Raw genomic sequence first — 24,049 nt, 5'->3', positions numbered from 1 at the left:
TATAGTCCATCACTTATTGTAGATAGATAAAAGCATGCATATATTAGGATGAGTTGGAAATTTTTATGGCACATATAAATATATATAAACCAAGTAACTCTAGTTGAAAATATTTCATCAAATATTATATATAGTTGAAAAATGTTTCTTGCGTTTAGACCAGAAAAAGAGTGGAATTTATGGTATTAGCTAGGTGCCCATCTAGAAGGTAACAACTAAGGTTCAACACCGCAATTAAGAAATTACGCTTCTTGGTCAAAAAATGACTCCTCGCTTTCATGGAATGAACGAACGTATTTGCCTAACTTTTAAAGAAAAATGAGATGAAACAAAACAGATATTGAAGTACCGTATGGTATCATTTTTCTAGTCAACTCTCAACAAAACAAATTACATATAAAACAAGATTCATGATCTATTTATCCAAAAGATAAAATTTTGGGCCTAAGCCTATTTAAAATTCCCAAATTTTCAAGGCCCAATAATCTAAAAGGTCAATGCCTACTTGGAGCCCAACTACCGGCCAGAAAAGTGCCCATCATTTGAACTGCTAAACCCGGATTGAGGAGGCCATTTTTTTAAACCCAACAAGCCCATTTGCCTTGTCGACCTGAGAATTGAGATGCATTTCGATTTCCATCGGCTTTCATCTCTCTTTTCTGCAGATTTGCCTTGTAGTTGAAGAGCGTACAGTTTTGGATTAATTTTAGGGTTTAAGGTAATTGGGGAAATTGGAGAATGGAAGCAGTGGCCGAAGGGCTGTGGGGACTGGCGGATTACCACGAGAACAAGGGAGAGATAGGGAAGGCGGTCAAGTGCTTGGAGGCAATCTGCCAGTCCCACGCGTCCTTCCTTCCCATCGTTGAGGTCAAGACTCGACTCCGCGTAGCCACTCTTCTGCTGCGCCACTCTCACAACGTGAACCATGCCAAGTCCCACCTGGAACGCTCCCAGTTGCTCCTCAATGCCATACCTTCTTGCTTCGACTTGAAGTGCCGAACTTACACTCTGCTCAGTCAGTGCTACCATCTCGTTGGGGCCATCCCTCCTCAGAAGCAGATCTTGTACAAGGCTCTTCACCTTACTTCTGCGGTGGATCCTGAGTATGCTTGCAAATTCCTACTTTGATGTTCCTTTTTGTTTTCTTTTTTGGGAAGATAATTTACTTTTGATTAGATAATTAATTAATTACTTTTTTACTTACTAATAGAGTAAATTGGTACTAATATTAAACACACCTTTGCACTCGCAGTGTGTCGGTCAAGTTATGGTGTTGCAACTTCAATTCTCAGTTGGCAAATGCTCTGATTATTGAAGGAGACTACCAGAATTCAATCTCCACTTTAGAATCAGGTTATGTATCCGCTACTCAAATTTGCTATCCGGAGCTTCAGATGTTCTTTGTGGCTTCTATCCTGCATGTCCGCCTCCTTATGCAATGGGATGATCAAACTGCGGTTGAGGTTGAGCGAGCTCTTCACCGATGCGATCAGGTCTGGGAGACTATACCTTCTGATAGGGTAAGTTAACTTCGACCCCGTCTTCTTTTTTTTTCCATTTTTCTTTTATGCCTCCTTGTTAATCATTTATGGTATACGCATTTTGTTCTATATGGTACTAATTCCTCTTTCCTATCAAAGAGAGCCCACTGCCTGGGTTTACTCTTTTACAATGAGCTTCTCCACATCTTCTATGGACTTCGCATCTCCGATTACAAGAATGCTGTCAAACACGTGGAAAAATTGGATGCTGCTATCAAGCAAGATTCCGACAAGATGCACCAACTGCACCAACTCACCCTTGAGCTTAATGCCCTGAATCAAAGTCTCTCCCGCTCTGACTTACCCTCCAGGGAGGTGTCTGCTCTCTCTGCCCGACAAGCCCGCCTTCAGGGACAGCTTACCCATATCTCTACTACTACTTCATCCAGTTCAGCTGGAAATGATACCCTTGAACCCACATATTTTGGAAATGCAAAACGGGCACTGCAAGATAAGCTGCTCCTCGCACCACCTCCTATTAATGGGGAGTGGCTGCCGAAAAGTGCTGTCTATGCCCTTGTTGATCTTATGGTCATCATATTTGGCCGTCCAAAAGGAAACTTCAAAGAGTGTGAAAAACGAATTCAGTCTGGAATGCATATCATTGAAGGTTTGTTTTTGAAACTAGGACCTCAGTCTGTGTCTTTGCTTTCATGATTTGTCTTCTTTTACAATCTTTCTATGATAGAGGATAAGAGAAAAGTGGAGTAGAAGGTGTTATAAGTTCTATAGAGCTCCTTAATCCATATACTTTATGGATGCTTTGAAATGTGAGCATTACTGTTTCTTGCAGAGGAACTGGTCAGGCTTGGGATAACTGATGGTGTGAGAGGTTAGTTTCCTTTTCTTAATTTTTAGACCTTCCATATTTGACCTTAAGTGATTTCGTTTTAGTTACTTTTAACTTTCTTAATTCTTCTTGAGTAGAAGTGGATTTGCAACACTCAGCAATCTGGATGGCTGGTGTATATTTAATGCTATTGATGCAGTTCCTTGAGAATAAAGTGGCTGTGGAGCTTACACGGTCTGAATTTCTTGAAGCTCAAGAGGTAGATTTTATAACTCCATTCTCTCTAAAAGTTCAGGTGCATTCGTTTGTCAGCTGCTAGGGGTGTGTTATGTTTCTGTGCCTTTTTGAAACAGCATGTTGGTGAACAAATTAATAATTTAGCCTAAAGGCTATGCGTGCATGTGTGTGTTTTTCTTATTATTGTTATTATTTGTAGAACTTAGAGGATCCTTAATTTAGCTTATCCAAAACCAAAAAAAAAAAAAAAATGAAGGATCCTTGACTTTCTGGTTTCAATTCCCTCTTCACTAAGCTAAGTTAAACTTTTGAGTTACATTAGTTGCTATTTTAGGTTTGGTTAAAATAAGGTTTATACATTGTAAAGAGTACATATCTAAAAGATTTTGATGTGTTGGCCTCTACTGACCACTGATAATGACTTCCCCTTGAAATTATTTTGGTATATGTGAGAATAGTTCTTTTACACCCACCCTCTATATGTATATGTATATACAAAGACATGCAGGGAGACTTTTTCTGACTTTTTTTTTTTTTTTTGCAAGATCATCAGTTTTATTTCATTTTCCATTAGACACTTGAATGCTTCCACTGTACAATTATAAACTTTTGGTTTGGTGGTATGTTAGCTGATTTTCTATCCTGGAAGTGCAAAAGCTGATTTTCTATCCTGGAATCATTTTGTGCTTATAGTAAAATTTGCAGTTCAGTTGGCTGGTTTGTTTATTGACTCCTTAGTGTTCTCAATGCCAGTCATCTGTATCGGTAATTCTTGAAATTGAATTACTAAGACAGTATCTCAACCTTACAGGCATTGGTGCATATGAAGAACTGGTTCACTCGCTTTCCAACAATTTTACAGGCTTGTGAGGGCATCATCGAGATGCTTAGGGGGCAATATGCCCATTCGGTTGGTTGTTATAGTGAAGCAGCTTTTCATTATGTAGAAGCTGCAAAGGTATGCTGTTTACTCTTCACCAGTTTACAAGTTCCATAATTTTAGTTATTGCTTTTGGAATTAGAGTGTCACAATCCAAATTCCGAGTCATGACCGGCGCAAGGCCCAATAAACATAGTCCATTAAGCCCAAGCAAGCTTATCTATTATTCTGCTCATTTTTTTTATCAATATTGCTAAGTTACATTTCATAACTTTGAATTAAAATAGTGATAGACATTGCCATCTCCTAGTGGCTTACTCATTGAAATACACATACATTGTCTGAACATATAGCTTAATAATTTACATTAGGTTTACCTATACACAACAAAAAAGTATTCGATTTTCAACGGAGAGGCTCGGACGAATATACAGCTATTGAATGTCGAGACACCTACCAAAGGTCGAATGTACGAAGACACCTCGACCTAGCTACCAGTTATCTTGTGATCTGAAAATATGAAGTTGAAAACGATGAGTATAAACCCAGTGAGTGAACAAGAAAGGGAACAAGCAATTGATAAGGAAAAATTTGAAAATCGTGATGCACTTGTTTTGAAAATAATGCAATTTGGAATAATTTCTTTTTCAAACTCCCTTGTTTTGGTCGTTGATCAGTGGACTCTTAGTATTGCAAAGACCCATACTCAATCATGAAGACAAGGGGTGAAGGAAATTATATCAGAACCCAAGCAAGGTAGCAACATGACAGCACGTTTCTCACTGCAGAAAAAGGCATTCTCGGTTTGCATATGGTTTGGTTTTTCAAGCATATCTTCCACTACATGGGTCCAATTGACATACTTGTTAGGTCATTAGAAAGCTAAGAGGTAGGGCTATAACTTTGATGTTTACCATTTTTTCCAGTTCATAAGGGAAGATGGTCAAAATTTTCATCAAAGTGAAAGCATTGCACCAAAACCCAAGAGTTTCTCGTTGCAGCGAGATTTATTTTCGCTGTAGCGAGATTCAGGGTAAATGACAAATAAGGGGTTTTCACATGCCACAAAATCCATCCCTATCATATTGCACATCAAAGTGAACACATCGACAATAATCAAGTTATGACATTCAAAACAATCATATATTATAATCATAAACTTGCTATCACGTATACATATATAAACATATATAAACAAATACACCATCCCACTTCATTCATCATCATAGCCGGATCATCATCATCATCCGTTTATGCGCACTCTCTACTCGCACATAGTCGGGTCATCATCATTATCGGTCTATGCGCACTCTCTACCCGCACATAGTCGGGTCATTATCATCATCGGTCTATGCGCACTCCTTACTCACACATAACCGGCTTATCATCATCACACGATTATTCATACACAAATATATACATATATCAACACAGTATAGGAGCACATAGGTCCATTCTTTTACACATTTTACATTTTCACAATATCAAAATATTTTGTCAAAAGCTTGTTCCCAAGGCACACGTTTTTAAAGACAAGTTGGAATAAATCATTCAATGTTTCATAACAATACAATTATATCCCCAAAAATGATTTTTGAAATGCAAGTTCACTCACTGGTATTATTTGAGCCTTTAGTCGATCCTAACTCCCCTGATGGTCCAATTGGGATAATGGGGCTTTGTTAGAACCTACCATCAAATTAACATCATCATAATGTCAATTGATACTTATAAACCCTAAAAGCTACCTTTTAGCTAACTTTCAATTGCCATTTTTAATGGTTATCTATTCTCACTATCCTAGTCACAATAAAGTCAATACACAATCTCAACAATAAATCCACAAATCAATCATTGAACATTATCAATACTTAGAACCCAATGTTAATTTACTACTCACCTTGATGGTTTTGAAACTTTGAAATTCTTTTCAACAATTCTCAAGCTATTATAAGGTTTTTTTTTCTCCTTTCTTTCTCTCTCTAAACACCTTGGAAACAATCTTTTTCAAGGGTTTGGAAGTGAGAGAATAGAAGAGCATATAGCTTTCATTAAAGGGTGCAACGAAACATGAAAATTTAAGCTATTTTGGGAGAGGTTATAAAGTTTGATATCAAGCTTCCATGGAGGATGGAAGCAACACGAAAAGGAGAAGAAGAAGAACTAGAAAAGACGTGAGAAGCTGCTAGAAGCAAGAAGCTTAGAGTCCAAGCTTATCCAATTCTCTTAGAAATTACAAAAATGCCCTTTAGCAAGATAACTTGTTTTTTTTCCATCTTTTGTGCAATCTTTTTATTCTTTTGACAGTGGAACAAGGTCCACAATGATCTAAACTAGGGTTTACGAAAACTTAAAATTTTGACATTGAATAAAATATTAATATTTAAATATTATTTTATTAATAAAATGTTATTTTATTTCAAAAATTTTCTCTTGCCTCCTCTTGTCTCCTTGGCACTCAAAATATCTTATTATGCCTATTTAGACCTTAAAATATCATAAAATCTTTTTCTGAGAACTTTTTAGAGAAAATGACGAAACTATCCCTGATCCGTGTTGTTGTGTCTTTGCATAGTTATGAGCCTATAAGAGTTGAGGTCTAACATTCTCCCCTACTTAAAGAAATTCGGTCCCCGAATTTAAATTCAACTATAAGGTAGCGTACCTCTAAGTATCAAAGAGATGGGGATACTTTATTCACATTTCCTTCTCGACTTCCCATGTCACCTCCTCGCTGGTTTAATTTTGCCATAACACCTTTACCAAGGCTACATCTTTCGAATGGAGCTTCTTGACTTGCCGATCAAGGATAGCTACTTGTTGCTCCTCATAGGTCAGATCATCGTTCAACTGAATGGTTTCATATCGTATTACATGTGACGGATCCGGGTTGTACTTAAACATTGACACATGAAACACGGGGTGAATATTCAAAAGGTATGGTGGTAATGCCAAACGATATGCCATTGTTTCAACTCTTTCTAAGATCTCGAAGGGTCTTATATATCGAGGGCTCAACTTTCCTTTCTTGCCAAACCTCATTATACCTTTCGTTGGTGAGATCTTCAAAAAGATATGATCTCTCCACGGCGAGACGTTAGGTCGGATGAAACTTTTATCCAACAAATTTTCAACTGATCCTTAAGCTCTTTAAGCTTTGCAGGTGTCATTCTATATGATGGTATGGATATAAGTCTAGTGTCAGGAATCAAATTTATGCAAAATTCAATCTTCCGCTTGGGAGGCAAATTTGGTAGTTCCTCAAGAAATATATCCATGAACTCAATCACCACCAACACTTGGCTTTTATCTCTCACCTTCGCCTGAGCATTCTAAACAACCTTGTCTTAATAACTTTCTAGTAAAGAGGATCGATATCAAATTAGTTGGAGCATTACTCCTATTTCCCTGAATACTAAATGAAGGCTCACTTGAAAATCAAATTTCACCAAATTATGATAACAATTCACGTTGGCATGGTAGGGTGCCAGCCAATCCATTTTCAAAATCACGTCAAAATCTAAGGTGTTTAACACTACTAGATTTATCAAAGTGTCTTTGTCATTGACTCGAACTACACAGGACTCATATTCCCATTCAACCATAATTACTTCCTTTAAAGGAGTAGACATTATTAATTGTTCCTCTCTCCTAGCATGATTTTTGCCCAAACAAGATGCAAAACATGTAGAGAAAAGAATGGGTAGCACCAAGATTAAACAATACTCGAGCATTCATATTGCAAACGAAAAGAGTACCTGAGGCCACCGCATTGGATGTTTGGGCCTCCTGCGGTGTTAAAGCAAACACCCTCGTTTGTCCCCTACCGGCGGCACTCTGACGTTCAAATCCAGAAGGCCTGTCTTGAAAAGAAGTAGTAGCACATCTCCCTCTTGATCTGCTAACCTCCCGATCAGACGAGGCAGTTACTGAAGGAGCAAGTAAAGCCAGTTGGGTGGAGCCGCGAGCAGAACCTTGAGATTGATGAGTCCTCGGACAATTTCTCCTAATATGTTTAGGTTGATCGCACCCGAAACAAACTCGTGAGAAAACATCGTCCTTTATGTCGTACCCCACAAGCACTGCAAGGGTTGATAACTTGATTACTTTGCCTTGAATCTTGCTGCCTTCCCCCATCAAAGGTTTTCTGCCCTGATCCAACGTTGGCACTAGCCACATCACTCCCCTATTGGGATAACTGTGATTCCCTCTGTGGGCTCTAATGACTAAAAGATGACATCTCACTACTGAAATCTCTACAGCCTTGATAATCCTTTGTCTTGACCATTTTTGCTCTATCTCTCGCAGTCTTACTCTCACTAGTCCTCATCTTAATCCGTTGAGCACAATCCATTGCTGCGGAATAGGTATTAAAGTCTCGGGAAGCCACAGCCCTAAACAACGGTTTCACTAACCCATCCACAAATCTCTGAATCTTCATTTTCTCTGTAGAAATGAGATAGGGAGCATACCGTGTCAGTTGCGTGAATTTGATGTCGTACTCCGATATTGTCATACTTGAGGTTTGTACCAAAGCCTCAAACTCCCTAGCTCTAGCATTATGTTACACTGAGTGATAGGAATCGATCCAAAAAAGCTATACTGAACTTACTCCAAGTTAACGGATCTGCATCTATCAGTCTACCTCTACATAAAGAGCTATACCACTCCTGCGCCACATCCTCTAGTTGGAAGGCAGCTAGCTCGACTGATTGAACACTAGATCATCCTAAAGCTTTACATATTTTTTTCATTTTATCTAAGATATGAGGTTTCTCTGAGGCATTAGACCCTGAAAATAATGGAGGCTTAAGCTTAAGAAAATTATAAAGAAATTTTTAAGGGTCCCCTTTCGACCTCGTGATGTTGGCGATCGGCCTGTCCTTGGGAGCTGGGGGATTCTTGTACTGTAGGTCTCTCCTTTACCACCTTTTATATATCGTCCATACGGGCTGTCATCATCTCTACAACCTAATTAACTCCCTGTAGGCCTGCTGTCAAGTCCTCGATGGTAATGACCCCAGTGGGCTGTCTATCCACATCGCTCGAGGATTGTTCTTCCTCTCGTCTACTCACAGGAGTATCCACTTTCACTAGCCTAGTGGCCCTGCCATGTCTACCCCAGCCCCTTAGGGTGGTTGCTTGTGGCCTATCTGTCATCCCATTAAGGGTATCTTGTTCCCTTATCCATCTCGAGACAGCTCGTCTTAGGTGACATTCTTACCTAGACAAGAGCAACCATTTGTTATTGAATATATTTTATAATCATACTCAAGCAAAAAGGTGGTTTCTAAGATAAAAAATTTATGCGGTTCCTTAGTCGTAAAATGTGTTACGGTTCACACTTCACAATTGAAGTTTTCACATAACGACCCGACTCTCTGCTAGATCAACAAAAGGAAAGTCTTAAGACCTAAACAACTTAGGGTTCTGATATCAACTCTGTCACGACCTAAATCTCGAGTCATGACCGACGCAAGGGCCCAATAAATATAGTTCATTAAGCCCAAGCAAGCCTTTCTATTATCCTGCTCATTTTTTCATCAATATTGCTAAGTTACATTTCATAACTTTGAATTAAAATAGTGATAGACATTGTCATCTCTTAGTGGCTTACTCATTGAAATATACATACATTGTCTGAACATATAGCTTAATAATTTACATTGGGTTTACCTATACACAACAAAAAGAGTATTCGATTTTCAACGGAGAGACTCGGACGAATATACAGCTATTGAATGTCGAGACACCTACCAAAGGTCGAATGTACGAAGACACCTCGACCTAGCTACCAGTTATCTTGTGATATGAAAATATGAAGTTGAAAACGATGAGTATAAACCCAATGAGTGAACAAAAAAGGGAACAAGCAATTGATAAGAAAGAATTTGAAAATCGTGATGCACTTGTTTTGAAAACAATGCAATTTGGTATAATTTCTTTTCCAAACCTCCTTGTTTTGGTCATTGATCAGTGGACTCTTAGTATTGCAAAGACTCATACTCAATCATGAAGATAAGGGGGTGGAGGAAATTATATCAGAACTCGAGCAAGGTATCAACGTGACAGCATGTTTCTCACTGTAGAAAAAGGCATTCTCGATTTGCATATGGTTCGATTTTTCAAGCATATCTTCCACTACATGGGTTCAATTGACATGCTTGTTAGGTCATTAGAAAGCTAAGAGGTAGGGTTACAATTTTGATGTTTTACCATTTTTTCCAGTTTGGAAGGGAAGATGGTCAAAATCTTCATCAAAGTGAAAGCATTGCACCAAAACCCGAGAGTTTCTCGCTGCGACGAGATTTATTTTCGCTGCAGCAAGATTCGGGGCAAATGACAAATAAGGGATTTTCACATGCCACAAAATCCATCCCTACCATATTGCACATCAAAGTGAACACATCGGCAATAATCAAGTTATCGACATTTAAAACAATCACATCTTATAATCATAAACTTGTTATCACATATACATATATAAACATATATCAACAAATACACCATCTCAATTCATTCATGATCATAGCCGGATCATCATGATCATCCGTTTACGCGCACTCTCTATTCGCACATAGTCGAGTCATCATCATCATCGGCCTATGCGCACTTCCTACTCGCACATAGTCGAGTCATCATCATCATCGGTCTATGAGCACTCCCTACTCGCACATAATCGGGTCATCATCATCACACAAGATTATTCATACACACACATATATAAATATATTAACACAGTATAGGAGCACATAGGTTCATTTTTTTACACATTTCACACTTTCACAACATCAAAATATTTTGTCAAAGGCTTGTTCCCAAGACACGTTTTTAAAGACAAGTTGGAATAAATCATTCAATGTTTCATACCAATACAATTATGTCTCCCAAAATGATTTTTGAAATGCAAGTTCACTCACCGATATTATTTGAGTCTTTAACCGATCCTAACTCTCCTAATGGTCCAATTGGGATAATGGGGCTTTGTTGGAATATACTATCAAATTAATATCACCATAATGTCAATTCATACTTATAAACCTTAAAAGCTACCCCTTAGCTAGCTTTCAATTGTCATTTTAAATGGCTATCTATTCCCACTATCCTAGTCACAATGAAGTCAATACACAACCTCAACAATAAATCCACAAATCAATCATTGAACATTATCAACACTTAGAACCCAATGCTAATTTACTACTAACTTTGATGGTTTTGAAAATTTGAAATTCTTTTCAACAATTTCCAAGCTATTATAGGGTTTTTTTTTTTTTCTTTCTCTCTTTAAACACCTAGCTAGTGAGAGAAAGCATGTAAACAAAATTTTTTTCAAGGGTTTGGAAGTGAGAGAATGGAAGAGCACATAGTTGCTATAAAAGAGTGCACCGAAACATGAAAATTTAAGCTATTTTGGGAGAGGTTATAAAGCTTGATATCAAGCTTCCATGGAGTATGGAAGCAACATGAAAAGGAGAAGAAGAAGAAGGAGAAAAGCTGCTGGAAAAGATGTGAGAAGCTGCTGGAAGCAAGAAGCTTATAGTCCAAGCTTATCCAATTCTCTTGAAAATTACAAAAATGCTCTTTAAAAAGTTAACTTATTTTTCTCTCATCTTTTGTGCAATCTTTTTATTCTTTTGACATTGGAACAAGGTCCACAATGATCTAAACTATTCGGGTTTACGAAAACTTAAAATTTTGACACTGAATAAAATATTAATATTTTAATATTATTTTATTTCAAAAATTTTCTCTTGCCTCCTCTTGTCTCATTGGCACCCAAAATATCTTATTATGCCTATTTAGACCTTAAAATATCATAAAATCTTCTTCTGAAAACTTTTTGAAGAAAATGACGAAACTATCCCTGACCCGTGTTATTGCGTCTATGCATAGTTATGAACCTATAGGGGTTGAGGTCTCACATAGAGGTTGGTGGTAAAATGCTTATACCATTTAATGTAAGCAAGTTCATTCTATTTAGCTGACACCATCTGATGTGCATTGCTTTATATCCTGTTTTCCAGATGAATGTTTGTGAAATTTAGAGTAAGTTTCCCGTTTGTTTCATATGTTCAGATAACCGAGAGCAAATCAATGCAAATCATGTGCCAAGCTTATGCAGCTGTTTCATACTTTTGCATTGGTGATGCTGAATCATCTTCACAGGTCAAGTAGTTTGTCTGGTTAAAAATTCCATTGTTGCAGAAAACTATAATTTGGTTTATGGTTGTGATAATTTTCTTTGTGGTGTCTATACTGTGTTACTGATAAGTATATTGCATGCAGGCACTTGATTTAATTGGACCAATTTACAGAATGAAGGATTCCTTTGTTGGAGTTCGAGAGGAAGCAAGTATCCTTTTTGCTTATGGCCTTCTATTGATGAAGCAGCAAGATCTGCAGGAAGCACGGTGAGTACTTAAGTTTCTGAGTTAATTATTTTCATTTAAACTGGAAGACAGTTAACTATTTGGTTGAGATAATTTGGTCCATCGTGTCTTATGTGGCATTTGAGACAACCCAATTTCCCTTTTTGAAGCATTTCCAATATTCCTGTTCAGTAATAGCAATTGCATCTGTGTCATTGTGTCAAAAAGTGATGTTTAATATATTAATCCTTTTGAAAAGACCCTGTGTTCTTTCTTCCAACACTACTTTCTCCTTCAGTTCCTCCATTCATCCTTTGTCCAGACTCTAGAGCATTGATTTATTCCTGTAAATCCTATGGGCATGAACAGTTTTCTCTAGAACAAGGTGTCTGATTTTTTACTACGCTTTAGAGTGATGGGCTATGTTTTAAGTTTTATGTTGGATTGAAGGTACTATTAATGGGGAAACCATGGTCGTTAAAAGCGGTATAAAGTTTAATTAGCGTGCTCAAAAGGGCAGCATGTTTCCTGTTTTATTTGTATTTGGGGTACAAGAAAGCTTTTGTGGATGAACAAGGTTCATGATATACTTTTTACTAGTGATGATCATTAATTATTATAAAGAATACTATTTACCATAGAAATGAAAAAAAAAAAGGTGCTCCTTGTCCATCATAGAATATTCAAATTAATCTTAAGGTTTGTTTGTATGACTGCTATCTCTCTCTCAATCTTTATGGTATAAAATAGCAACTTTGATGCAGAAATCGGCTGGCCAAAGGTTTGCAGATTGCTCATGTTCAAATGGGAAACCTTCAACTTGTTTCACAGTATTTGACTATTCTTGGGAATTTGGCACTTGCGCTGCATGACACTGGACAAGCCAGGGAGATCCTAAGATCATCACTCACTTTGGCAAAGAAGCTTGGTGATATCCCAACTCAGATATGGGTTCTGTCTGTTTTGACAGGTATATCTTGATCTGCAGGTTCTGGATATGGTTTGAGTGTATTCTCACCACAACTATTCACTTGATTTAGAATTATGAATTAATCTTTCTCAATTAGGTTTATACAACTATTCTTCTTGTAGGTCTCTTTCAACAGTTAGGTGAGAGGGGAAATGAAATGGAGAATGATGACTACCGGAGAAAAAAGTTTGATGATTTGCAGAAGAGACTTGCTGATGCACGTTCATCCATCCATCATATTGAACTTGTAATTGCTACTATTTGACTCGTATATCTGGTTTTTCAGCGAAAAGCAGCATAATTGGCTAAAGGTTTTTAATTTGCTGCAACTTACCATTTATTGCCTGTGTATTTCCTAAGCAGGTTGACAAAGTAAAACTTGAAGTTCAGCAATTTAATGAGCTGGATATGAAGCGTAGAATGGCAGGCCAGTCAATGAGAGTCAATCTTGACATTCCGGAATCTGTTGGTTTATCAGTACCAATGCCAGTTCCATCATCGTCAAGGCTAGCTGATTTAGACACCGGAAGACGTGGAAAGAGAAAACTATAACTTTTATCTTTTTTTTTTCTTATTTATTTTATTTAGGAAAATAGTGTTTGAGGCTAACATTTTAATGTATAGATTTCCGAGTAAAAGATTGTTCCATTAAGAGACAGTAGCAGTAAATCCCTCTCATTATTATTGATGTTAGTTGTTTTTTACTTATTTTCTTTGTTGAGAAAAATAATTTTAGCCTTTTGGATCTTCTTGTGTTTTTTTTTCCTTATTTAAAAATGGAATACAGTGTCTGGTGAACAACGAGGAATATGCTTGAGCGCATCTGCACTGGGCAATAAGTTTACGGAGTACAAGGCGGCCTCTATTGAAAGGCTTCTCATTTGATGTAATCAAATCATGTTGGGCAAAGTTGTGCAACAGCATGTAGTGCATCAAGAAAACTAGGGAAGATGATGATTGACTGGAATCTCTCGCCTACATTATCAGGAATATGATTGTGACAGGCATGTTTAAAAGTGGAAGTTGGGGTTAATCTATCCGCGAATCAGTGGTGTTTTCTTCTTTGTAGTGCAGCTTAAAGGCCTTCAGATACTTTGGTACTACAGGAGTTATGAGTGTTCCACTTCCAAGTTGCTTCTCAACATCTGCTATAGTATTGGGCATTTGGATTGTTCATGCTACCTCCTCAGCGGTTAGTCCTGCAATTTCTTTGAGTGGTTTCCACATGAATTTTCTCCTGCGTTGTTGACAACAAGCAAATCATCACCCTTTCAATCTGAGTAAAAGAGATAAAAAGTGCTGCGCTGCCGCATGCGTGTGGGGTGAACCGTGTAGGATGTGCACATATATGCTAACTAAAAAGGAACAATGAACAGCCTTACCAGTTTCCACACTCAGCAATAACCCTAACTTTAGGCCGGAGGGTGGGAAGCAAAGCAAGAAACTGCAGCTCCGACTTGGAGAGAACCTATGCAAAGGACCAATGTTACTGTTTTGATGAAGGAAAAGAAAATCAGGTTTTTTTTTTCTTTTTGGGTATTAGTATATATAATTACCTTGGCTTCAATTATCCAGACGACAAGTCCTTTGGCATCAGGAGGCAATGCCTCGAGCCGATAATCAACTTCTGGCGGGAAATACCACCTTGCTATAGGTTGCTTCCCAACATGAGCCTGTAATTTAACTATATTAGTACTATGTAAGTCGTAAAAAAAGTAAAAACTTAACAGAAGCATTGTGGAGTAGTAAGTAGAGCAGCACGCATACAGGGCAAACAGGGTGGATCTTGGTGAGGGTAGTCTCGGGATCACCAAGGCCACGAGCAGAAAGGTCAAGGAAATAGTATCCCTGGTATCGGAGGCGGTTAAGGTAGCGACCCTCATAGCCTCCCTCGTGCGGGCTGTAAATAGCAAGGGCTTTGTGCTCTTCCACATCGGATAGCCAACGCCCCAAATCAAATCTCAACAGATCTCCTCCAATGAAGTCGCCTATCCCTATCCCACTCCCGCTGCATTTCACCATAAGTCCACGTCTATTGCTCTTAGATGTCTTACTATGTCCCTGTGTAGCTCTAAATGGCATGGGCATTTCGCTTCTGCGCAGGCAGTTGACCCAGGCTAGCGCCCTATATTGCAAGTGTAAACATTGTGCAGCAGTGGCCATCCTTTTTTCTTAATCTTTTTGAGATGTTTCTAAAGGAAAAATAAAAGGAGGAGGAACTCCATGCAGAATTGCAGATGCACTGTATATGGTGGATAAGAAATCAAGATAAGAAAGGAAGCGAGGAGGGGGGACAAAAAGGGCCGTCAATTGCAGGGCCTACCCGTACAAGTAGAACCGTTGTGATTTGTGATTGTGGTGTAAGGCTTTAAAATAGAGTTCAGCCATATGTCGTCGAATAAAAGAAAAGAGCAAAAATAGTGAGAGGTAGGTTATATATATATAAATATATGAGGAATAAGATTTTGAATTTTATTTTTTTAAAAAAAATCATACATCAATCAAATAAATCAAATATTTAAATACAAAAATATTTTTTCCAAATTAAATTTAAACTCTTACACTTAAGAGTTATTAACTTATAAACAAACTCTTGTTTCATCTATAAATACACTAACTAAATAATATCTCTCATACTATCTTAATTGATTTTCTCATACTTGTTTTTCCAGTACAATTTTTCCTTTTTACTTACACCCCGCGCCGCAAACTCCCGTAACTGCACGTGCTCGACTCCGAATCTTAATTACAGCGAGGGGTACTTCTCCGGCTGCCGTCATCCAAGCCTCTGGTTTCTTAGTTACAGGGAAAAATAAAATCTTGTCTGTTCTCATCTCATCTTCTCCCGTTTTCACCATCAATATTCAATATCTGAGTTTGAGTATTATTGATTGATCGCGTAATTGAATAAGAAAAGAGGAAAATGTTGAGTGCATCAAGGGCCTTGAGGGCTCGAGGGCTACTAATGTTGCGCCAAGATGCACTCAACCATAATCCCCTCCTTTTTTCCTGCCCTCTCTATTCTAATCATGCTCCAGCAGGAGCAGGCAGCAGCAGCTTTATTTTTGGGAAAAATCATCCCTCTCTCTGCTCCAACAACACCAGAAGAGCATACTCATGGAATCTCATCAACACTAATGCTAATATCAACTCCTTTCTTTCAGATTCTTCCTCCTCCACGCCCTCCCAGCGGCCGGTTTGTCAATTTCAAAACCCATTTAATCCTTTTCTTTCCCCATAATATTCAGTTTTTAATTATTTATTAACACTCTAACTCTGCTGCAAATTTGGGGAGGCAGGGTTCAATGCTAAACGGGCGCTTATATTTCTCATCCTCAGCCTCAAGTAATGATGATGACAAAGCCCAAAACAAACCATCAGCAGCAGCAGCATCTATTACTGAGAAACGACAAGTTGCAGACATGAAAATTCTGCGCACTCTTGCTGGCTACTTGTGGATGAAGGATAACTTGGAGTTCCGTTTAAGGGTGATGACTGCCCTGGGATTCCTCGTTGGGGCTAAGCTTTTGAACGTTCAGGTTCCCTTCCTCTTCAAGCTTGCCGTTGACTGGTTGACCACCCCCAACGCCACTGCTCTTGCCAACTCTACTCTTGTCGCCCTTTTTGCTACTCCTACTGCTGTCTTGATTGGTTATGGCATTGCCCGTTCCGGAGCCTCTGCTTTCAATGGTATCTGCTTTTCTCTTCTTAATTACATAATTTACTAATATATAACTACGCTCCACTCTGTTGTGGGCAGAACTGCGTACTGCTGTCTTTTCCAAAGTAGCATTACGAACAATCCGCTCTGTTTCCAGGAAGGTATATCAGATTTCACAATTATTGCACTTCTTACACTATAAAAGAATGCATCTTTTGCATGTTTCACTCGGTTTAACGTCGCTACTATCCTATTCTGTTTCTATTTCTTTTGGCAGGTCTTTTCACATTTACACGGTCTTGATCTTCGTTACCACCTCAGGTCTTGCCTTGCAACTCATCCACATTGCAGTGACTTTTATTTTTACACCTTTATATCTTTTTCCTCCCTAAACCGCTTGTTTATCTATATATATTGTGCTCAAATCCATTTTGACAGTCTCTTCTACAATGTTGTTTACCTCAAATAGTTAAATTGTGTGCACCTGTTTCTGATTCTTTTTGCTCACCATATTCTCAGTCGAGAAACAGGTGCTCTAAATAGAATAATTGATCGTGGTAGCCGTGCAATCAATTTTATTCTTTCATCTATGGTGTTCAATGTTGTGCCAACCATTTTAGAGGTATGATTTTGGTTCAACTTCTTATGAGCTATCTCCTCTTAAAGATGTTAATTTCTACTTTCATGTGCTGCCATCCACGATGAACACCACTATTCAATCTCTTTGTCATTGAGTGTTAGGATTGAATGTTAATACATTAGATCTTGCTCCTCAGTTTTTTACCAAATTCAACAGAGTTAATATCTATCCTTCCAGATATCTATGGTATCAGGTATACTCGCATACAAATTTGGAGCACCTTTTGCTTGGATAACCTCGCTCTCAGTTGCTGCATATGTTAGTTTCACTTTGACTGTAACACAGGTACCATATTTCTTGCCAATACTCTATCAGCATCCATAATAATGTTTTTAAGGAGTGAAACTTGTTATGTGCCTAAGCTTTTCTTCTTATGCACAGTGGAGAACTAAGTTTAGGAAGGCAATGAATAAAGCCGATAACGATGCAAGTACAAGGGCCATTGATTCGCTTATCAATTATGAGGTAAGGATGTATTCATTTATGAATGTTTCCATTTTATTGTTAACTTATAATCATTTCCTCTTTTTGTTATTTATAATAATTCTTTTTCCCATCTTAATGCCTTATTTATTGTTTTTTCTTGGGTCTTATATTTCAGACTGTTAAATATTTCAACAATGAAGCTTTCGAAGCTGAAAAGTATGATGAGTTCTTAAAGAGTGAGTATTTTGGGGCAGACTGTTGAACTTTAAAGTGTAAAGTAACTTCCTCCCAAACTGGAAAGCTATAGTAGACTGACTCATCAATGACCCACTATGCGTGAAAGCTGATATTGACAACTAAATTCTGGAATGACATAATCCTGTTTAAATTAATGTTAGGCATGTTTTTGTAAATGCAAGCCTCCTCACAATCTATACTGTTACAGAAAAGTCATAGATTGGCATTTTGTAGGATATCGTTAAAATGAATGGAAGTTATTACTTAACCACAAACAACTAATGCAGTGTTGTTCTGATGTTCTCTAAATTATGTAAAGCTTCTGCATGACTAGTAACCTTGGAAGACCTAAAGTTTGTGCACAGCTTAATTGTAGTACTCACAAACACTTTTAACTGCTTAGTAATTTGTCGTGTAGAGGCACACATGTGCATCAGTGCATCTTCTCCTTCATGCTTATTTCGGCATGCTTCTGAGTTCCAAACTTGAGACCTTCTAAGGAAAAGAAGTTCCAAGCTTTGCCTATGCTGCCTGCCATTTTCTTGCCTCTTACAGTTAGTACTTGGAAGTTGAAAACCTAAGATGCTGGCTGCTTTCTGCATTGTCTAAGCTATTGTGTGAAATGAGCTTTTGTAATGTGGTTGTTCTTCAGGCTGTGCAGGACTCTTTTGCTATTCATGTTACCAGAAGATCTTTTAGCGACTTTTCCAAATACAGTTAGACAAAAACAAAGCAATGTTGTCTAATAAGTATGCTTTTCATTCTTCAGACTTTGTCTGATATAGCTTCTTTTGCTCCTGCTTCTTTCTTGTTCTTTTTTCCAGGGTATGAAGATGCTGCCTTGAAAACGCAAAGGAGTCTTGCTTTTCTGAATTTTGGCCAAAATGTGATATTTAGCACAGCTCTTTCTACAGCTATGGTGTTGTGCTCGTATGGAATTATAAATGGCCAAATGACAATTGGTGATCTGGTAAAACTTTTTCTTCACATGCTTGCTTGTAGTTGTCACAAATGTTTCTTTTTTTCTTGTGACTTTTTCAAAAGCAATTAAATTAAGTCAAGTTGTTGAATGATGTTACGTGCATAATTTTAAACTTGAAAATACAGGTTATGGTGAATGGGCTACTTTTCCAGCTCTCTCTCCCACTAAATTTCCTTGGAAGTGTTTATCGTGAGACCATACAGAGTCTTGTTGACATGAAATCCATGTTTCAATTACTTGAGGTATTTCTTGATAAGTTTTTACAGATTAAGAGGGTATCTTGAAACATTGGCTTTGACTGTTCTGTCACCTTCTTTTGGCCTTCTTAGTGCTATTACTAAGTTTTTAGGTCAGAAGAGCAACGTTATAGTTCACCAAACCATATATCAAAAATTTAAAAAAGAACAGAGAATAAGAAGAAAATGTTTGCTTCATTTTTATATTTTAGACATCCTGCCTGGTAATCATGATCCATATGAAGTGCACAGATGAAGTCGGTCTAGTCATTAATAAATTATTCTATATGATATAGGGGTGAGCTGCCAATAGTATGAACTTACCTCTGCTGACTTTAGTTTTGTTGTCTATGTAATGTAATTTTCAACTCAATGATTACCACAGGAAAAGGCTGATATTAGTGACAAGAAAGATGCAAAGCCTCTGAAGCTGAATGGAGGAAGCATTCTGTTTGACAATGTGCACTTCAGGTGATTTTTAGTTATCTCTGTAATTAGTCATGTTCATGAAATAACATTTGACATTTAGTATATTCATCTCTAGTCATTTTAATTAGGTAAGTTGCATGTCTATATGATGTTTAAATTGGCCCCAGTTGGTCTTTTGTTCTGCTTGTTTTTCTTTTGTCATGGATCAAGGAGTTGCATTGTATTGTCTAAATGTTCCAATCTTTTCAGCATTGTATGATGTTGTACCTCTGGTTGTACTTATATGTAGAGCTAGGATCTTGGAATTGGTTGGGCTTCATTCTACATTAGGATTGAATGAGAGAAGGGCAAGGAAAGAATAAAAAGGGGAATTGAGAGATGGTGGATTCCCTAGTATGGATATTCCAAACATATAAGGGGAAAGAAAAAGATTAGTCACTATGTTGTTTTACAATTTAATTCTTTATTGTTAAAAGTATTATTAACATTTATGGGATAGAATTGACAATACACTCATAACTCGTTTAAGGCGTTCCTTTCCCTACCATTCCCCCCACTTTGGAGATATTGAAAATGCATCTGTAAGGGAAATGGACGAATAATTTTCTCTTCTCTCCTCCCCTCCTTAAATGGCCGATCCAATAAAGGGAACGAATATCCTTCCTTTCCTTTCACATCTGCTCCATTGGCCAATCTAAACATAGTATTATAATATCTTTTATATTTTCAGTAATGACAATTTTTCAGTTTTATTCCTCTTTGCAAACATCTGTAGGTTTATCTTTGACGTGTTTTCTGTCAGCACTGTCCTTGAACTCAATTCCATGAATATATAAATAAATAAATAATATGTATATATATATATATTAGTAAAACTATAGTTTCTCCTCAATGGGGAGAACCAGTAGAAAGTGTTTGTCTAAGTGTCCTAGTTGGGTTGAGTTTATATGTGATCCAGAGATGTATTCAGAATGTATTGGTAATGTTAATTAATACACTTATCTTAATTATTAACCTGCTATATTGTGTCCCCTTTGATGATGGATTGCTAATTTGCCTTTGTTTTTTTAAGTTACCTGGCAGAAAGAAAGATTCTTGATGGGATATCTTTTATTGTACCAGCTGGGAAAAGTGTGGCTATTGTTGGAACTAGTGGAAGTGGTAAGGGTTCAGTGGTTGTAAACTCACATTTGGTATTTGCATTTTATATGGAACAGCTGTTACCTTCTTTTCATATATTTGCCATCCTTCCAAGCCATGGCTGACCTAGTGTTATGATTGTGTCATATGTTGAATGCTCAAACTCCTAAGACTCAAAGCATTACATGCACACTTCAGGCAACTATGTCCCATTTCATATGTAAGAACAACATATGATTACCCTATTAGATGGGGCCTTTCAATATTTAATTGTTGGAATTGTCACTCTGAGATGGTGTCTCATAAAATCACAGGCAAAACATCAGTTTTTTTTTTTTTGTTGGGGGGGGCGGGGCGGGGGGGGGGGGGGGGGGAGTGGTTGCAGGGGAGGGGGTGTCATCATTCTCAAAATTCATGTCCAAAGTCATATGGCTAATTGTGGCTTTTGTTATTGAAACTCTTGTATCGTATTATATTTCTTAGTCCCCTTGAAGAACCATTGATCTAATTAACTTTGAATCTGCTTTCAGGCAAATCAACCATTCTTAGATTGCTGTTCAGGTTCTTTGACACTCATTCAGGAAGTGTAAGAACAAATACTTTGTTCAATTGTGTTATAAGTTCCCAATACATGTTTACGATTTTGGCAATCATTTTTAATTCATTAAATTAATGACCTTATCTTCAGTCTTCATGATGAGCTGAAAGGTAGTATACAATTGATATATCATGCATAAACTCCACTATGGTACTTGTTGAAAAAGCTCTTTTCCTTTGCTTGCATGCATTTCATTGAAGAACAGAAATTTTTGATTTGATCCAAGATATTTTAACACCTTCTTTCAAACTTTCCCACAGCACTGACTATTGGTTCTCTCTACAGATCAGGATTGATGGTCAAGACATACAGGACGTAACACTGGATAGTCTTCGAAAGTCTATTGGTGTTGTGCCACAAGATACTGTCAGTTCAATAGACAATTTTGTGTTTGTTTTTCTTTGCTTATTTTTGTATAGACCAGTGAGACCAATGAGGAACATCAATTGCTTAATTTGCAGGTACTGTTCAATGATACAATATTTCACAATATACACTATGGTCGTCTTTCAGCAACAAAAGAAGAGGTTAATCTCTTAATTCACACCATTGATCTTATTTTTCGTTTTCAGCATTAACACTTGTTTTCATATAGGTTTATGATGCTGCTAAACAGGCTGCAATTCATGACACTATCATGAACTTCCCTGAAAAATATTCAACTGTGGTTGGGGAAAGAGGGCTTAAGGTGAGAGAGGCCTCTCTGTTCATGATTGGTTGATGCATTATGGTGCCATGATGCCTCCCTTAAGGCTTTTTGGGCCTAACGCTTTGATTTTATTGTATCACCTCGAATACGCTACTCAATATTAATGATAATTTCCTGTCCAAAGAACTCTAATGGGAAAGGAAATAATTGATCCTATAGATTACATTTTGATATTCTCTAGAATTCTAACTAATTAGGTGACTTTTCTTGCCAGTTAAGTGGTGGTGAGAAACAACGTGTAGCTCTTGCTCGTGCATTTCTGAAAGCTCCTGCTATTTTGTAAGCACTACTTCTTGACATAACTTATTATGTGCACATATCATAACTGCTCTTTATATTTCATTGGTGATTATTGGTTTACAGTGTATGATTTCCGTATATTGAGCTTGTTATATGCCAGTAGATTTGGCCAACAAAGAGAATTAAGGTTGCGTTGGATAGAAAGATGTCATGCAATTCTCAATGAGTCGAAAGATGTCATGCAATTCTCAATGAGTCGAAAAATATAGATTTTTTTTCAACCATTTCCCTGAGAATCTATTTGTCATGTGGGGGACAGATGTCCCTGGGTCAGGAACATATAGGCTAACCAAAAAAAAGGGAAAGCCTTTTTCTTTCTTTCATCCATTTGTCATATACAGTGCGTGATATTCTGTCCATTTCTACTCAACAGATTGTGTGATGAAGCTACTAGTGCACTTGACAGTACGACTGAAGCAGAGATATTGAATGCATTGAAGTCACTAGCAAATAATAGAACTTCAATCTTCATAGCTCACAGGCTTACGACAGCAATGCAGTGTGATGAGGTATGCATGCCTATGAAAATTACATGGCTGTGTGTGCATGGCCCTGAAATTGAAATGTCCTTGGCAATACTTTCTCCTTCTCTCTTTCTGTCTCTCTATGCACAAGAAGATTGACTACTACGTAGGTAGGAAAAGAGACCAGCATAGAACTGAAATTGCACAAGTAATTCATATTTTTACCATTTGCTTACATCCTTTGGTAGAAGACAGATGATAAATTCTAACAATGTGAAAGAGAGTATGTCTTCTCAATTTCCCTCAGGCTTTAGCCTCTTATACACACTATGTTTTTTGTCCTCTTGCTTTGTCTATCTGTGCCCAATAGACAAGATTCTGTAGCAACTATGTCAATAAGTAGTTCAAAAAAAAAAAAAATTTTGAAAGAAAGTAGTTCAAAATTATTAATTTGGTAGCATCTGAACTGTCTTTGTCTATGTTATAATGTTGGCCTGAGAATTCATACAGTGCTGTGGTGCTTCATAAATTGGTTTACTCTGAAATTATGAACCTCACCTTGTGCTTCTTGGGACACAATCTAAGATATTCAGGCTGAACGTTATACTTAAATTACTCAATCAATCTTGTTTCCTCTGATACTCTGACTTTCAACAAAGCTTGCCTTCTCTAATTAATTTTTAAACTGTCTTTTCTAGGTTTATCTGGTGCTCAAACTTTTCCATTCTTTTTATGTTCTTTTTTTTTTTCATATATGTATTCCAGATAATAGTTCTGGAGAATGGCAAGGTGATTGAACAGGGACCACATGAAATTCTCTTGGGAAAGGCAGGAAGATATGCACAGCTGTGGGCGCAGCAAAATAGTTCCATTGATGCCATTGACACAGCCATCAAAGTTGAAGCATGAATCTTAAACTGTAGTCATATTTAAGCAAACTGGGTCAGGACTACAAAAGCAACCATACAAATTTTGTAGAAATTCAGATGTCGCACCATAACAATGCTTCCATGTTTATGCCCTGCTTGACAAGATGGAGGGGAAATTATCATAAATGATTTCTTTTTCAATCTTGGGGCAAAGCTGTTGTATCTGATGTTTTTTGGTTTTTTGTACAGTTATGATACCCAACTGAAGCTGCCAAAATAGATACCAATACCATGATATGTTTTTATTGCTACTTGTTATTGGATATTATTGACTCAATGCGGTACCTTGCTGCATACATGCTGTCCAATCTGCACGAGGCACTTGGTATTGATTGAATATGGCAGCCTTACTGACTAGATTTAGGAAGGAATTTTGTGTAAGAGAATATTGGATTATATTTTACTTCCTTTTGTAGTTAGTTCTTAGTCGAATCGTAATGACTCTGCTTTCAACTTTGATATGCATGCTAAAACTGTCTTTGCCAATTGCCTTGTTTTTCTGCTCATGCCT

At 37.4% G+C, this 24,049-nt stretch overlaps 3 protein-coding genes across 4 annotated transcripts; 2 read left to right on the top strand and 1 right to left on the bottom strand.

Annotated features, from left to right (window-relative positions):
* Positions 1-607: 607 nt before the first annotated feature.
* LOC18591115 (Tetratricopeptide repeat (TPR)-like superfamily protein) lies at positions 608-13,475 on the top strand. Of its 2 annotated transcripts, none has more exons than XM_018127695.2 (11): positions 608-1,103; positions 1,253-1,520; positions 1,641-2,151; positions 2,335-2,373; positions 2,469-2,590; positions 3,380-3,526; positions 11,525-11,614; positions 11,735-11,859; positions 12,582-12,787; positions 12,910-13,034; positions 13,148-13,475. In XM_018127695.2, exons 1-11 carry the CDS (start codon positions 739-741, stop codon positions 13,337-13,339), a joined length of 2,190 nt encoding a protein of 729 aa, XP_017983184.2. In that variant the 5' UTR covers positions 608-738; the 3' UTR covers positions 13,340-13,475. The 2 variants fall into 2 exon arrangements, with proteins under 2 accessions (XP_017983184.2, XP_007017114.3); XM_007017052.3 differs by having other exon boundaries at positions 610-1,103; positions 13,151-13,475.
* Positions 13,476-13,627: 152 nt separating this feature from the next.
* NDHN (NADH dehydrogenase-like complex N) lies at positions 13,628-15,130 on the bottom strand. Its single transcript, XM_007017051.3, has 4 exons — positions 14,555-15,130; positions 14,344-14,460; positions 14,170-14,255; positions 13,628-14,024 (listed from the first exon to the last, which is right to left on the bottom strand). Exons 1-4 carry the CDS (start codon positions 14,948-14,950, stop codon positions 13,961-13,963), a joined length of 663 nt encoding a protein of 220 aa, XP_007017113.1. The 5' UTR covers positions 14,951-15,130; the 3' UTR covers positions 13,628-13,960.
* A 287-nt stretch (positions 15,131-15,417) lies between these two features.
* ABCB25 (ABC transporter of the mitochondrion 3) lies at positions 15,418-23,957 on the top strand. The gene is made up of 19 exons (XM_007017048.3): positions 15,418-15,983; positions 16,087-16,477; positions 16,548-16,609; positions 16,726-16,769; positions 16,968-17,070; positions 17,266-17,373; positions 17,470-17,553; positions 17,690-17,750; positions 18,576-18,721; positions 18,859-18,975; positions 19,355-19,440; positions 20,471-20,559; positions 21,069-21,124; positions 21,422-21,502; positions 21,598-21,663; positions 21,732-21,824; positions 22,060-22,124; positions 22,519-22,654; positions 23,375-23,957. Exons 1-19 carry the CDS (start codon positions 15,711-15,713, stop codon positions 23,516-23,518), a joined length of 2,205 nt encoding a protein of 734 aa, XP_007017110.3. The 5' UTR covers positions 15,418-15,710; the 3' UTR covers positions 23,519-23,957.
* The last annotated feature ends 92 nt before the right edge of the window (positions 23,958-24,049 follow it).

The sequence above is a fragment of the Theobroma cacao genome, chromosome 9 (genome assembly GCF_053813885.1).
Source record: "Theobroma cacao isolate CCN51 chromosome 9, ASM5381388v1, whole genome shotgun sequence".
Taxonomy (NCBI): domain Eukaryota; kingdom Viridiplantae; phylum Streptophyta; class Magnoliopsida; order Malvales; family Malvaceae; genus Theobroma; species Theobroma cacao.
Note: the sequence above shows the minus strand (reverse complement) of the source record. Positions and strands in the feature narration are given on the sequence as shown.